The sequence below is a fragment of the Nestor notabilis genome, unplaced genomic scaffold (assembly GCF_000696875.1).
Source record: "Nestor notabilis isolate BGI_N333 unplaced genomic scaffold, ASM69687v1 scaffold13944, whole genome shotgun sequence".
Taxonomy (NCBI): domain Eukaryota; kingdom Metazoa; phylum Chordata; class Aves; order Psittaciformes; family Psittacidae; genus Nestor; species Nestor notabilis.
Window position 1 is genome coordinate 40,305 of NW_009924666.1, and position 16,898 is coordinate 57,202.

Consider the following 16,898-nt stretch of genomic DNA (forward strand, 5'->3'; position numbering starts at 1 on the left):
GAAGAAACGTATAATAGGTGCAGTGAAAAAGTATAAGATATACTTTGAACAAATTAAAACAAAAACATTGGCTAAAATTCTAACTGTAAGGTAGTAACATAGAGACATGTTTGGTGTCTGGGTTTATCAGGGCATGATTTTTGTGCACAACAATCTTTGGTGATTGAAATGGTTTGTTTTTTCTTGCACAAATAAGAGAAAAGAAAAACACCTGCATTAGATTATACTGTGGAAAATTGCTGGAGTACTTGATAGTTGACAAAAATACGTGTCTTTCCAATGGTTTTTTTTGTTTCATTTTGCAAGTTATGATGTTAAAGAAAATGACTGTGGGTAATTTATGACTCTTCTCATTCCCTTCACTTCCTTTCTCTGAAGATTACAAGAATTATCAGGTGTGCAGCAACTACCTTTTTTTCCAGTTGGAATGTAGCTGAGTCTGAGTTGCAACAGAAATTTAGACATGTTCTGCAACTATGCATCAAAACTTAGATAGGAAGTGAAAAAGTTTTTGCCTGCAACAAAGAATCTAATCAAATAGATATGGGGAAATGTGATTACCTCAGATAAAATTTAGTGAATAGATTTTTGCAGAAAGGACCAGAAATCTTTTAGTATCAGAACATACTTTTGGGACCTGAGTGAAGGTAACTCACCTATATCAACAGACCTCATCAAAAGGTATAGCCTCCATAACAATCCATGGAGGTGTCCATCCCCTGCTGATTCAGTAGGAAGGTGCCTTCTATTGAATCTTCTCCTGTACTTTTTCCATCAGACAAGATGGTTCCTATAAAGACTTAAATGTATGTCCTCATAAACACCTCTATTTGTTTTTCTTACTTTAATTTTAAATCCTCAGTCTGAGTTCTACTTGGGTGGAAAACATTGCAGTAAGATTGTGGAGAAACCAAGATTCAGGGAGTTGCTCTGGTCAAAGTCAGCACAAGCTATTCAGACTCAATATGAATGATCCCTTTTACACATCAAGAATTGCACAGATTGAAAGTGAAACTGTTTTAAATTACCTGCTGAGGATCCTCTCATCACAAGAGACATGATGGTAGCTTGTTCGCAGCATCTTCGAAATTCACAATCACCCCAGTTGCACAGGTGGCTCAAGGCAGTGAAGCCTGCAGCCAGCCTCAGGAGCGGACACCTTTTCCCAGGGGAGAAGGTGCTACATACACCACTAATCCAGCTGGGGAAAGAGCCTAAATTTTCTTGCTATCCTGTCTGATCAGAACTTCAGATATCAAAGGAAAAGTAATACTAACAGACTTGACAGATTCAAAGTTGTTTTGGGCATTTCTTGGTACTTAAGGTCTGGACATATCAGTGTGGGGCATATACTCATGGATTTATTCTTACTCCTAATTTTCCTGCTAACAGATACATTTATTCAGTAATGATTTATTCTTTTATGAAGGGTAACAGTTGCTGTTGAACTTAGCACTTTGATTCTGAATTTCTGTGTGTACAAAAATATCAGATAAATTTGAATGTGTATACCTGTAAGTAATTCATTTTCCATAAGGTGGAGACTACAATGTGAAATACCAAATATTAACTCAAGCTCTTCCCTGCTTTTATTTCCAAATCCTGGAAGAGTTATGGACTGAAGCCATCCCACTTAAATCACTGGGACAATTAATTTTTATAATCTTGTGCAGACTCGTGGCTTTTATAAAAGGTTTGTAGTTTAATCCTGATAGTGGGATTAGACACTGCTGCCTTCTGCAGAAGTACTGTCTGTCAAGAGGTAACAGTCATTCCTTCTCTTTGCGTGAAAGGTTATAATTTGGAGTGTATTATCACTTAGCATCAATTATAAGCTTTGAAGCGTAAATTGTTAACTCCTTTTTGCTCAAGTTACTGCCTTGCATGGTTTTTTTTCTGACCCTTTGACAATGCACGAAAGATCTCATATTTTCCTAAGGAAAAGAGACTTGCGAAATTTTGCACTGTCTCAGCTGGACTGCTGTCACACTGAAATCAGGGGTAAGGAACTGTAATAATGTCTCATAACAGAGAAGCCAAAGGGTAAACAAGTCCAAACGTCAATGGAAGGGCATGGTCAATGGCTGATCAAAGGTCAAAGCCAAGAACTTGGACTATAAGGGGGAATCTGCAATAGAGGTTGAGTAGTGAAGTAAGGTTAGAAAGATTTACCCAGGCAAGAATTACTTTTGCATTCCTGGAGTGGAGCTGTGGGTGACACCTCTTGAACAGTCAAGAGTGCCTCACCAGCCTACTGGTAGCAAGAGAAGAAAATTGTCAGTCAAACTCATGTATGTCCAGTTTATCAATCTTGGTCAAGTTTTTTAAGCTTTTATTACTTAAGAAGACAAATTATCTGTATCTACTCTAGTAACTAAAATAGGATCAGGGCATGGGCTTGCATGTTGACGTGTGATTAGCTATGTTTTTTGTTACAAAGCTCCCTGGCAGGGTTTTAACCCACCTTCCTAGACAATGCCTTCAAACGAGACTGTGTACCAGGGCCTGTTCCCCTTTGACAATCTGGTGTTAGCAGCCCTTCCTTTTAGTGGTGGATAGAAGAGAGCTATGGTTGACATGGTAACACAAGGCAGCTCATGTCAGTAGATCTCAAGGGCAGACAATGGTTTCTAGACAGTTCTTTTTAGCAATAGAGCTGATTGTTGTGGTCAGTTTGGGGTCTGTTAGCGGAGCCTGAAAATGTACCAGGCGGAGAGCCCTGTAAGCACACACAGTTTCTGGCTGCAGCACAGATAAAACGTGTCTGGCCGCAACGTGAACTTTCTTCTGTTCTTCTGCCAGTTCAGTTCCGCCCTGAACTGGATAGGACACTTTTGGGGCTGAGTGGAACGTTGTTTTTATTGAATAAGGTCTTTGTTACTGCAAATCTTCTGAGACAATATTACAACACTACCTTTTGGATCCTGTGCTGGCAACTTGCTGTTTGTGGCAGATACCAACTTGATATCCTAAGTGTCCAAAGTCAGTTGCATGGGCAACAGGTTTACCATGGGTGCTGACATTTGAAGCTTTCCCAGAATAACCTGCCAGTAGGTCTCAGGTGCCACCTGGAAGGCTTCTTCAGCTCACTCCAGCTTTCTTGATTTCCCCTAAGGAGATTGCCAGTAAAGTTTGTTATATAGTGTAATAGTCTTCATGGTGTGTGTGAAGCAATTCACATCTCTCAGAATTGAGGGAAACATGCTTATTACAGAGAGGTTTTTTTTCCTTGTTTTAAGATTATTTTTGGTAATCTGGTCTGCCTTAGAAGGGATGTTCTAGCCCCTTTCTAGTCCAGTTACCTGAGCAGCCATGAAAGGGGACATAAGAAGGCTTCCTCAGACAAACAGTATACACCATGCACAAAACAATGTGCTTTATTTTCCCTTCAAACAAGACAGGTTTCTTTGTATTGCTGATGTCTTCCCATTGTTTATTTGAACTTGCATTTTTCCAGCTGATTTTTAGATCAGAAACAAAGTGTGTGATGTCACCAAGGCCAAACCTGAATTACAGAACATGGAGAAATGACCTTTCCACATGCCCACAGATTTAAGCAGTCTTTAATCTGAGAATTGAAGGGATTAGTTTACTTTTGTTATTTTCATATAGATTTTGGTTTTCATACAGATTTTGTTATTTTCATATAGATTCTAAAGCCACAGCTACTGTGCAGAAATAACTGTTGTGAATGGTTTTTTGCTCCTCTGTCTTCTTGATTGTTTTATTTTGATTTTCTTTTCACAGTGTGCCTCATGGTTTAGTAACGAGACAAATATCTACCTATCTGTATATGGAGACCTAAATACTTGCTACTTAAAATTACACCTCCAGCCTGTGTTCTTAATAAAATCCCTCCTACTAAAAGGTCAACACATCTGCATATGACATCGCTTATGTGCAAAGCTCAATTCAGCTATGAATGTATTTTGGAGATGTCATCCTTGAAAGTTTTCTAGTTTTTTTGTTGTCATGACTTATACCCTACCTGAAATAAGCTTTGCAGTATCCTTAGGTGATTATCCATATGCACATTGTAGGTATGTATTATGTTATCTCTAGGGTTTTTAGCAAACAAATGAAAGCCATAAATAAAATCTTGACCCTGGGAAGTCAATCAGTTTTGGGTCAACCTCATAGGGGCAGAATTCCAAATTAATCTTCCTCACTCTGTGAATCATTCTTTATAATAAAATGGTTCCCTGTATTAGTCTCACACAATCATCACATGCCTTGCATTGTCCTTTGAATAGCTAATTTTTCCTGCAATTTCAATATAGTGTATATTCCTTGGAAGAAGTATAGGATGTTACAAAATAGTACTGCAGATGATGAAGAAACTTTGTATCAATATCATATTTATGGTTAAATGAGCAAATTCTCAATTCTCACTGAAAGATATCATGAGCATTTCATACAGACATTTTCTTGCATAATGTGATAATGGACTGAATCTGCCTGTAATATGTGCTCATTTGGGCACATCGTTAGGTGAAGGAGTGAACTGCTTGTCAAATACTGCTGGTACAGCGCATGCTTCCCAGTGTGATGTGACCATGCAGTACAAGAATGAGACTTTCACATCTCGGGCATAATGGTACAATATTGGTTTAAGATAATTAGTTGATATTAAGTTTGCTCTTATTGTAATAAAATGGACCAGATAAGTACCTGGTCTGGGCAAAAATACTATCGGAGCCTTTCATTTTCTTTGATAGAGCAATAAAAAGCTATTTGTTGATTTTTTTTTTTTTTTAAATTTTTTTTCCTTATTGTACAATCTGCATCATATTTGTTGTGGCCAGTTGCTGTCATCCCAGTCACAACAGGACCTCTCAGAAATGAGAGACTATACAAGCAATATTCATATGTTCTGATTGTTTATTCTTATTGGGGAATTAGGGTTGTGATGAAGACAAGAGTCTGGACCCCAGATAGCAGGTCCTCTAAGAAGCTCCCTAAAAATACTAAATTAGGAATAGTGTAAAGACTGAGTTGTGGAAAGTGGCATTAGGTAGACAAATGATGGTTCCATTTTGGAATAAAAGGGAGATTATGGGGTTACTATTTGTAATTCCAGTAAGAGAAAACATTAAGACATTATTTGTAAAGTAACTGAAAAAGATGCACCTATACATACTGAAAAGCCAGTGTTGCGGCACTCACATCATATGTGAAAACCCTGATTTCAGCTCCCTGGTCCAAGTTGGGCACCCTCAAACATTTTGATGGCTGAGTTGTGGAGTTGGTCTCCTTTCCCATGATGCATCTTCTGTCTGGATTTGCTTTTCATATACTTAGCAGTTTGATGAAAAATTATTTGTGCCAGTCCCAGAGAGATGACACAGACCAATGGAAATCACCAGAAACTTGGGTAATTCACAAGACTTCAGATCAGGGAAGTATTCTTGCTGGTGGGATTCTGCTGTTTCCAGAGTGAGTTAGCACAAAGACTAAGACTCAACATTAGGTTTCTGCATCCAAAACAAATAAATAATTACATGGCTGGGGAGGAGTTCTCTCTCCTGTCAGAAATTCAGCCTGACATTCCTCAGAAGTATTTCCATCTAAACCAGTGCATCTTCACAAGGCATTATTGTTCCAGTGAAACAGTGTTTTTTATTAAAAAAAAAAAAAGTTTCAGAAAAATTTCATTAACTGATATTTATTCTGACCAACAATAGTATTAGATGGTAGAGTAAAATCTTATTATGGTTAATTGTTTGATCCTGGTGCAAACTCATAAAGGTCATGTTTGCTGTTGAGATCCCATTCCTTTGTGCTCAGAGGGAATGTCAAAACGGGTGTGGTTGTGCTAGTTTGTTGGGGGAAGCTGCGGCTTAAAGGCTGTTAATGTTCCCACCACCAACAGTTACCCTGAAATTCACACCTGCAAACAACCTATAGCCACTTTTGCAGGGTAGTTTTTCTAGCTGTACTGATCCTCTACAGCAGCGCAGGTCCATCAGGAATCAGTAACATAGTTCCTTGATTTACTCTAAGTTAAGATAGGCTTACTAAAAACTATATTAGAAAATGATGTACTGAGAAACAAACTTTCGTGAATTTCTGATGATCTTAGTTTGTATTCCAAACTTTTCCAATTTAAGTTTATCTCCCAGGGATGTTATTTGGTCAATATTAGAAACTACATTTCAAATTTCAAAAATTCAACATGAAGCTTTAATTTTACATTTTAAATTTGCATTTATTGTTGTTAATTATGTCTTTCATAATGTGTCAGTAATTTATGACATCTACTATAGTAGAGTTCTAATTTTCACTTTTCATTTTAAAATCATCAAGGGTAGCTGGAACTTAAATGCAAATTGAAACACTTTATCTAATTTTCTAGGTCAACCTGTCCCCTGTTTGCATTGTAATGAAACAGTTTCACACGTTACCACTGTGATTTAAAAAACAAGGAGATCACTTACTGTGTTTAATATTAGAGTGCTAGGCATTTTCAGTCCCCTCGTGTTAGCTGGAGTCTTTTTCTTGACCCTGAAAACCTCTGATCCCCTAATTAATAAGACAAGTGCTTATATTCTTTTCTAGATGAAAGCATCACCTGCTTTTGTTGGTGGTGGAACAGTCTGATATGTTGACACTTTGATACGGAAAATAAGATGAGCTGTTGTAATCTACACTAAGTAGCAGCTGCTAATGTAAAAATGACAGAATGGTTAGAAGCTGGATATCATTATGTTTCACAACCTGACCCGCTCCATCACGTTACGTGCTCCTATTAGTGGCATGATGTGTAAAATGTAAAAGCATTAAAAATAGTGTAAGATAAAAATATTTCTCCAATAGCTTTAAAGTATTTTTTCCAGAGGTTGTTTTTGTGGTTTGTTTTTTTTTTCTTGCTTATTCATTCTATTTCAGCAAAAAAGAAGCCTTTGTTTCACCCTCCTAGTCTCCTGCTGCCTTGGAAAGACACCTGACCTCTTGCTGTCTACCTAGCCTGCTAATATCAACAGAAACATACTTCTACCCCATAAGAAATGGGGCAATTCTCAGTTGTACATTTGTGGCTAGATTCCATTTCAGACTCCAGATAAAATAGGACTGAAGGAGCAGAAAGACATCTTATGCCATCTTTGCACACTATACAGCTCTACTGAGTATAAATGAGTTCATAAATTGCAGAAATGACCTTTGAGGCTCTCCAGAATCATCATCCAGCCTTCTTCTAATCCATAGGAATATCCCGGATCAGTAGCAGAAAAAGCTGTTGATAGCAACTTTGACTGAGTTAAGGAATACTTGCATGTTTACAGGCATCTCAGTCAAGCTGGTGGAAAATGCTTTGGGTGGAAAGGGTATCAGTTCTAATTGGATTGGTTATAATTGCAGTAAGAATAAAGTAAGAATAACTCTTATTAACTCTTAGAAGTTAATTTACTTATAAAGCAAGGAAGTTATATCTTAGAAAACAGATATAAAGACAAATGAAAATTACCAGAGGTTAAGCTAAATTGGCCCTTGGAAAGAAAATTAAAACAAACAATAGTGTAACGACTGAAATGAGAACAAGGAAAGAGGAAGTCTGCCATCACTCTGAGAATGGCACAGAGATCAAGGATAATCCAGATCTGTATGATTTATTTTTTTTTCTCTCAACATTGGGCCATGTTGATGTCAACTACAAGGACAGGGGTTAAGAAAAGTGAATCTATGGAAATGAAGTACATCCTAGCTGTTCAACAGATTACTGTGCTCAGATTGGGATAATGGAAGGTTTCCATCCCCAGTTCTGAAAGAGTTTATACCTGAAATTACAATAATGATAGTGAAGTTCTTTAATAAATATGATGAGCAGTGTACAGTGTAATATGACAGGGAATTAGCAGAGGCAGCATCTATATTTAGAAGGGAAAAAAAAAACAAAACAAAACAGAATTCTGACAATTGCAGACCAGTTAGTCTTTATTGTGAGGCTTCAGAGTAAATTTGGAAGGAAAATTATTTTAAAGCACGGATCCATCAACAGTGGATTGAAGTACAACTTTCACCCAAGTAAGATCATGCAAGAATTCTTCTTTGGTATGAATACTGATTATTTAGACAAGGAAACTTGTTAAATATAAGTTAACACATAAGCTTCATGTGGTGCCATATGGAAAATTATTCATTACACTGGAGAATGTGTACATTGTTATTTTACAAGCAAGCACAAGCTTAATGTGGGAAATGCTGCTTTCTGCTAACTGGGTTTACCTAGCATCTCGTGTTTGGAAGGATGGGCATGTTGAGCTCATGTCTGTCTGCAAAATGTCATGTACCCATGAAGGAGATGAGGGATTAGTCAAAGGCAATAAGGAACTAGTTAGCAGGAAGGTAACAGCAAACAGCTTTGAACAGAGAAACGTTAAGGTCCAAGGATTTCACTAGTGGAATTTCACTCCAGTTTCTCACCGATTGGTGCTGAACCAGTTTTCTTTAATTGTCATTGAGAACCTTTGGCATGAAGAGCAACATCATACCAACAAAATTGCTTGATGATGCAGAGCTGGGAGATATTATTAATACAAAGTGGAGACGTTATTCATACAAAATAAGTTCAAGCTATCTTGTAGAAAGGTTGGAATGGCCTCAAGTACTGGAAAAATAAAAGCAGTGGGGTGGAATTCAGTGGTACCAAGTGTAAGGTATCATTGTTCCAGTATGAATAAGAATTTCCACTGTTAGCTGGGTAATACCAGCGGGCAGGAGAACAGACATCAGAGGGTGACTATGAGCAAAAGGGATGCAAGAATGTATCACGTAATATATTTCCACCAGAGTTAGGGCATACTGCTAGCAGAGCAGTGATGAGAGATGCGTTTGAATTGATCAGGAGAATATAGATCTTGCTTGCTGAGAGGTAACACAAAAGGTTGTTTGTTTAGCCTATGTAAGGAGGGAAAAATATATGTTTTCGATAAATACGTGTAGGTGGAAATATACATGCTTTCTATAAAAGCATGGGGAAAAAAATCAGTAAAAAGATAAAGATATGAAGATTTATTAGTCAAGGTCATTGAATTTTTGGGTTTTTTCCTTCTGTTGGATGTTGAAAAGCACTGTAAAAGCCATCTCTCACCCACAAGGAACCTGACAGCATAGGGTGCTGTGTGTTCTTGCGTCTCAATTTAGATTAGAGTTGAGGATGCTCATGTTTGCCCTAGAGGAATTTGAAGAAGATAAAAATTAGTTTTACTCCCTGTTTTCCTTTGCCTAAGTCTTGCATTTTTCCATCCTTTGGCTTAAGAAAGCACACAGCATTGTTCATTTAGATATTTTGAAACAAAAGCAATAACAAAAGGATCAGTAATGATATTTTCTTAGTCAAGATCAGGCTGGTTTAGGTTTGATAGATAGCAATTAGCAAAATTTAAATTTTTGGCAGGTAACTGTTTGCTAAAATGCAAAATGGGATAGGTGTAGAAACAAGAATTCTCTTTTTCAGGAAGGTGGGGGTGGGGCATAGAAGGGAAAAGAATCTATCCATCTTAAACTAAATATGAAAGCAGAGGATCTTGTGGGCAAAACAAAATCGGAAGAAAAAGACCATATCACAGTGATCAGTGATCTGTTTAACCCTTTCTGGACTAAACAGGAACTTCATTGCAGGTGACCCCTATACCAAAGTGGTGACCATCCTCACCTTTACATTGACCTTTTTGGGGAAAACCACCAGAGCCACCTGAGTGTAGTTCTTTCTTCTCTCATTGTGCCTTCCTTACCCTGCCTTCCAAAAAAAAATTTAATCAAAACTTACCCATTTCTGTGAAGAGTTCTGATTTCCAGAGCTTGACACTTTCCAAAGGAATAATATTTTGTTACAAAGTTCCCAAGCAGCTATTGTTATTACTAGAGGTGAGCTCATGTAGGATTTTTGCCATTTGCATTATGGATAGATTTCAATATACATTAGAGGAGTCTTCCAAATGTTTTATAGTAATGCAGGCATCCTTATTTTAGTTAGCAATTTGACTTTGTGAGAGGCACCATTTTGCTTTCCTTCTTCTAGTGAAAGAAGACATCTCTCTTTTGAGAGGATATTTGAGTCATTCATTTGTATTTACCACCCTTTAGGCCTGTGAATGATGGGGTGTTCTGTTGCATGGCTGCATTCTGTGCAGAAGAGAAGTCTTGTGCTTAAATTTTTATGGTCTCATGCATCTCCCTAGTATCAACCCCACTATGTGCTACTGGGGAGGTTAGCAAATGTCTTCTTTTCTTCTCTTCATTTTTTGCAGCTGTCTTGGGGGTTTGTTAGATTGTTTGCTTGTTTTATCCAAAGCTCCTAATTCACCTGTTATTTTTACTGGTGCAAGCCCAGCCAAATAAGTGCAGTTTTCTCTGGTGAAAAACTGATGTAAATAAGAGTCTTCAGACTCTACTGCGTTCTGACTTTTGTCCTGAAAAGCAAGTGGAACATTAGGTCTATATTTTATGATAGCTCTCCAAAGAGACTAGCTGTTAATCTCTCCATGAGTAGGTGTGTCAGCTGCAAACATTTCCTTCCAGTCTACCATTTCAATCACACTTCACAGTACACTGAAAATTGGCAAGGATGTTAATTATTGGCCGCTAGAACAAACCACCTACTTTGATTCAAGCGTGTTTTCCAATTTTTAAGAATGTTGTTTCACCTACAGAACAGTATAATTACAGAAATAGCTTGGTTTGGCTAAGATCCTTGCGTTCTGTGAGTTCTGCTTGCAAGGCAGCAAGCAGCACCAGACAAGAGGCTCACCTGTAGAGGATTTTAACCTTTTGTTGGCAGGAGTTAGGGCTTGCCAGCATCCAGTACATTGTTCTCAGTATCAGAAGCTCTAAACTACTGTCACTCAGAGGTTAAAGATTAACGCTTTCTGCTTTTAAAGCTGAAGGAACTCTCCATACAGTAGGAAAGTTTGGTTTATTCTCTAGTGAACTTTCTGTAAAAATTTTATGGATGTCTGTTGCAGGAGCAGTTACAGTGGTAGGTTCTGTACCCAGGGCAATGCAAAATCATGCATGCAACATGATACACTGAACATCACAGTGCAGAGACTGGTTGTGTAGCTGCATTTGTGTAATGTGGTGTTTAATAAAATTCACCAGCAGTCAGCCATGTATCCAGGACATGATTAATCAACCAGCAGAATAAATTGCCCATAGATGACTGGGAGTTGACAGTAAACAGTAAAACACCTGCCTTGAAGACTTAAGGTCTTAATAGACAAACAGGAAACAGAAGCAAGTGGGAGCCCTGTTTTAGGAGAGAGATTTTGAGGCATACAGACAGGGTTGTTCATGATTATACAGGGAGTTTGGCAGCACTAGAGGCTGAACTCTGTGCATTTCCCTTCATGTATTCATAGCTCTTGTAACAAGTCTTTAATTTACCAAGAAACTTTTCCACAACGCTATCCTGAAGAGCTGGCAGAGTCTGCAGTGAGCGTTTCTCGCACATGTACCTCTTGGTTTGGGGCTCTACAATTTGTACAATTAATAACATACACCATGAATTAAAAACATTGGAAAGCAGCCCAACGCTCAGGCTCATGTGTCAAAGAATTGCTGTGCAAGCCCGATCTTATTTGTTGTTACAACAATTAATCATCCACTGATGTGAAGATAATTTATATGGTACCTGGGCCCTCAAGGAAGTCCTGCAGTGCTACTGGAACTGGACATTTGAAAATTACTGGTGATTAACCTATAGGGCCCTATTAAATATACATGAGTACTTGCTTCTCCTACCTTCTTTTTAACCATAAGGCCCTGTTGGGGCTGGCTACCTTCCTGATTTACAAGCCACATGCTGCAATCTCCATAATGGTTGAGAGTCACAGCCTTTCACAGCATGATGTGAATAAACAACGGGAGTGGAAACATCCGGGAAGGGTTCACAGGTGGGAGATGACAGCGGTTGCTCACAGATTCCCTCACTCCACTGTAATCCAGGTCCTGGGTGAGAAGGCACCCGGATCCCAAAATGAGCCAGCGGTGACGGTCTTGTCAGCCCCCATTGCCTCATCGTCTACCACCGCTCAGGGTGCCAGTTATCCAGCAGCTCTCCTGCTGGTAACATCAGCCGCTGGCTCTCACCAAAAGTGCCATGCTGAACAGACAGAGAGCCTTGTGCAGACCAAGAGGTTTACACTGGTAGTTTGTGGCCAAGTGCCTTGCTTCACTTGCTATGTGTTGCTCAATAGTTTTGCACTATAGGAACATATATCAATATGAAATACGTTTGTTGATAAACACTTGGCTGAACAGAAGTCTAACCTAAGCCATTTAAAAAGTTTACTGTATAAATGGGGGAAGCCGTTCACAGCATCATTCTGCTGGGGAAAAAAACCCCAACAAACTAGAAACAATTGCAGTGCTAGAACAAGAAGGGTGTTTTCCATAAGAGTTAAATAGGCAGTGTTATAAAACACTATAGCTTTGGATATGTAACTGTAATAGAGCACAGCTGAAATTAATGCACAAAGGCTTGTTATGTTTTCAAAGCAATATGTATATTCTGAATAAATTGTTTGTAATTCTTTTATCATTTCACAGGCAGAATTGATAGCCTTGCAACAAGAAAAAGAGGCTGCTCTTCAACAGTGCAAAAAATTAGAAGAAGAAATCCAGGCATTGCATGTTTATTACAGGTAAAATAATTAATACTAATATAAATCAGTGACTCATAGGGGAAATTTTCTGTACTGTGTCTGACTGTGAGTGAGGAAATGGCCTTATCAAATAAGTATTTGTTGGAAATGTGAATACATCAATGAATCAAGGCTTACATTTCTGATTTACTGCTCACCAACCATTTCTTTGAAATAGAAGTCACTTTCTTACAGCCTAAATTTTCTATTAGTTTCTTCTAAGGGAAGGGGAATGTTGCTGGCAGTCGATTCTTACAAAAAATGAAAGAGCTGTGTTATAGCAATGTGTTCACTTAAAAACATGAGTACAAAAGAACCAGTTGACAGAACTTTTTGTTTCTTCCCTCTTTGCTGCACTTATGTAACTTAATCAACATGTATTTTAAAATAATAAAATCTGTAATTCTAGAAGTCTGTTTTCTTTTTCAGCACCAATATAATATATATGTTTTAATTCCTTGCCTTCTGTAGCAGTACAGAGAATGAGAGAAATTGCCCTTCTCTCGTTAATTTAGGTGGGCTACACTGAACGTTTGCTTGGATCAGTGGGTTTTAGTCCCTAAGGAAAAGTTCTGTGTGGTCCAGTGAAGGAGTTAGGTTGTTTTATGGAGTGATGTTGGGTTACAGCTCTCATTTCATCCTGACCTCCTGTGTGAGAGCGGATACAGAGCTGCCAGCAGGTTAAAGGCAGGAGAATTGGCATCAACACAGCAGAAACTTGTGAATCTGAAGGCTGAATGTCTGTGATGAGGGATGTGGGCTGCAGAGGTAAATAATAAATGTAGTGTGAATATTATGTTCATTGCAAATAAAGAGGACTAGTTAGTTATGACTAAAAAGCGTCTGCAGCAGTAGAACTGTGTATGTTTTCAGTGTTTCAGCATTTACAAGTAAAAAATACTCAGGTTTCTAGAGGTTTTTTGAGTTTCCCCTTCTCATTAAGTTTATTAAAACCTCAGAGGGAAGTTTCAAAACCAACTTTTGTTCCTAAATCTCATAGGCATTTATTTAAGGCCTGTTAATAGTGAATAGAAATCCCAAGCAATTTGTGATTATCGCTTTTAATGAATTTGGTCAGCATTTAGTGTGTGCACAAATTATGGTATGATTTACCAAACTAGAAAGAAATTATTATAGTGCCCATATTACTCATTTAAATGGAATGCAATTTTGTATTGATATTTCAGAAATTAAGAGTTTGCTTGTTTGTCTCTGCACATTGCAGGAGATTATTCATTGACTTATGAGTTATATTTTTGACACAGCATATCAACTTTTCGCTAATACATAGTATTTAACAGCTGTAGTAGGCAGCAGTTAGTTTACTCATGTAAATGCTTTAAATCTCAAAAATGTTAACAATCATGACTTGCAGGAATCACCATTAGAATGTACCATGTTATTAACTTAAGGTGTTTAATTTGAAAAGGCAAAATTTCAATGTAAGCTTGATGGTGGCATTTGCAAGATAGCCATAATGTGTGGAAATGTTCACTTGAATATCCCCTGGGGCAAGAACTGTTGTACCACTACTAAGTTATACAAGTTACATACTAATTCAGAACATCAAAACTGAAAGACTTTTATCTCCTACTTCACTGATGCTTTTTTTTTTTTTTCTAATGCATTCTGAAGTGGACCTGCAGAGTCACAGATTGATTGAGGTTGGCAGGGACCTCTGGAGATCATTTCATCCAACCCCCTCCTCAAGGAGTGCCACCTAGTTGCCCCAGACCGCATCCAGTTGAGTTTTAAATGTTTCTGCGGATGGAGACTCCACAACCTCTCTGTATAGAAACACTGAGCATACAGAGACATGGCTAGGAAAACCAAAGGCCACCTGGAGTTGAACTTGGTGGAGGATGTTAAAGGCAACAAAAACAACTCCTAGTAGCACTAGTAGCCTAGTAGCTATTTCAGTAGCACTAAGTGCCTAGTAGCCATGTTTGAGGTTTCAAGCCTATCTTTTGCCTTGGTTAGAAATAAATTACACCATTATTGGGACTATGATGAACTTCTTAACATTTTGATCACAGTTTTCCTTATATTACATGAACATCTGCAGCCTCTGTCATCCAATAAATAGGTGGCAGTACTTTGGACACATGCCAAATGAGACAGATGAAGAAAAGAATGTATGTCATGTGCATAAAGCATTGGGCGCTGTATCAGACCAAGGGTGGGATGGGCACAATAATCATGAATGACAAAGCAGAGAGTGCATTTCCCAGGCCATCCCAAATGAGTGAATATTTACTCTTTGTTTTGTATGTGGAAGCTAGTTAAGGAATGCTTGTGTAGATGTCTGTTGGGTCTTTCTATTTCTGTTTAGTGTTTCCCATGCTATAGTAATCTAGTGTAAGCACTGAGAATGTTTTTCAGACAGCCTAGTTTGGACTGAGGTAAAAGTTTGTTGCTTTGATCCAGATGAGTTAGCTAGATGATTTGCTGTTCAAGACTACATTTCCCTGGACTTTTTTCTCTTTTGGACTTTAGAGCTCCCCAGTGAGCAAAGTATAGGCTTCCACACATGCTTCACTCCTCATCTGAACTGTAGAACTGCAGTGAGACACCTTATTATGCAGGGTGCACACTTCCTTCACCTTCTGTTCTCTTATCTGTTTGCCAGCGTTTCACAACTTCTGTCATCTCTGCAGTGCCAGCATGACAGTAGCTTGGGAATTTTGATTTCATTTGGTGCCTTCTCCTCCTTCTGCTCTTAGGTCTTCCTTGACCTTAGAAAGAGCATTTTCTCATACTTTTCTTTTTTGTTTCCTTGTTTTAACTGAGATTTGTACAACATCAACTTGGGAGAAACAAATTTAAGGGAAAAAAAAGCCCACAACAAAACAAATACTAGAAGCTAATGTTGAAGTGTACGAGGGATACCTAAAGCCATGCCTTTTTACACAGCCACTTTGTAGCGGTTTGATCATAAAAGTAATATCTGTGTGCATATATTCACAATTTTTGAATGCATATATGTATATAACATTAAAATGTGTATTATTATACTGGTCCATCTTTCACTGACACTAGTATAACCCAGAAGAAGCCAAATAGCATTTTAGTATGCAAAATCAGGGAAGGGATACTTAGGTCCGGAATATCTGTATGTGTGAACATGCAAATGTATGTATGCACAGGCATGCTCAAAGGAGAAAGAAGTGGAAACCTTCAGGAAAAAAAGCAGCAGAAAAATTCCTGTTATGTGTGTAGAATACTGCATCCAGTTTTGGATCCACAGTAAAAGTAACCTATAGATGGGAGGGAGTTTGATAGAGGGCCACCAGTATGGTCAGGAAGCTTCAGCATTTGCACTGTAAAGAGAGACTGAGGGTACTGTTCTTATTCAGCCTGGGAAAAGGAAAAATTTCTTTCTTTGGTGGCTTCAAGGAGACCTAACAGCAGCCTGACAACGTCTATGAGGAGATTATTAAGGACAGGCTCTTCACAGTGCTGCATGACAAGAGAGTGAGAGACAACAGGCTTGCATTGAAACAGAGTTTCAGACTGGTTAAAAGAGAAAATCTTTTTGCCATGAGAGATGCCCATCACTGGAACAGGTTGCCCAGAGGGTTTTTCCATCTCCATCTTTGGAGATTTCCAGGGCGTGACTTGCTAAAGTCATATGTAACCCGGTCTGATCTTATAGTTGATATCACTTTGAGAGGGAGGTTGGTCAGACTAAAGACCTCCAGTGATCACTTCCAACCTGAAATACTCAATAATTCTGTGATCTGGTAGCTTCTGCTGTTTGCAGCTCTTCAAATTTTTTTCTCCAACTGTGAAAGAAGTCTGTGTTGTAAGCCATACTTCTTTGCAGATGAAGTAGAAAGTAAATCCTAGATGAAGCTAGAGTTTCATGGAAGGCCTGAAAGACCCAAACCAAAATTAAACAACTTTTCGGGCATAAATGATGTAACATTGGTTCCCATCTGGATTTTGACTTTCTGAAAAGAAAGCACATCCCAGAACATTTCTTAGCCTTCTTTAAAAGGAAGGAGGAGTGAAAAGGAGGAAAAGGAAAAGGACGAAGAATCTAGTTCAGATACAGAAAGGAGAAGAAATTGGCTCCAAATATAGTTGGACAGGTTCTTTGCTTCTGTTTAGTCTTTTTTATGTTGTTTCTGTCTCATGTCTTAAAAGGAAAATGGCATTTTCTGGATAGTAACCCCAAAATACATATCAGAAATGAAAATTTGCATAACAGGAACAGTATAGAGTTTCTAGCTTACTAATATATTTGTTTCGTTA

At 38.2% G+C, this 16,898-nt stretch overlaps 1 protein-coding gene across 1 annotated transcript in view; it reads left to right on the forward strand.

Annotated features, from left to right (window-relative positions):
• LOC104404320 (mirror-image polydactyly gene 1 protein-like) overlaps positions 1-16,898 on the forward strand; it is a gene marked incomplete at its 5' end in the record, with an annotated part of 73,713 nt that overhangs the window by 34,041 nt on the left and 22,774 nt on the right. The window contains one exon of the mRNA XM_010012720.1: positions 12,547-12,641. Within this exon, the coding sequence (XP_010011022.1) occupies positions 12,547-12,641 (95 nt within the window). The remainder of the gene's footprint in view (positions 1-12,546; positions 12,642-16,898) is intronic.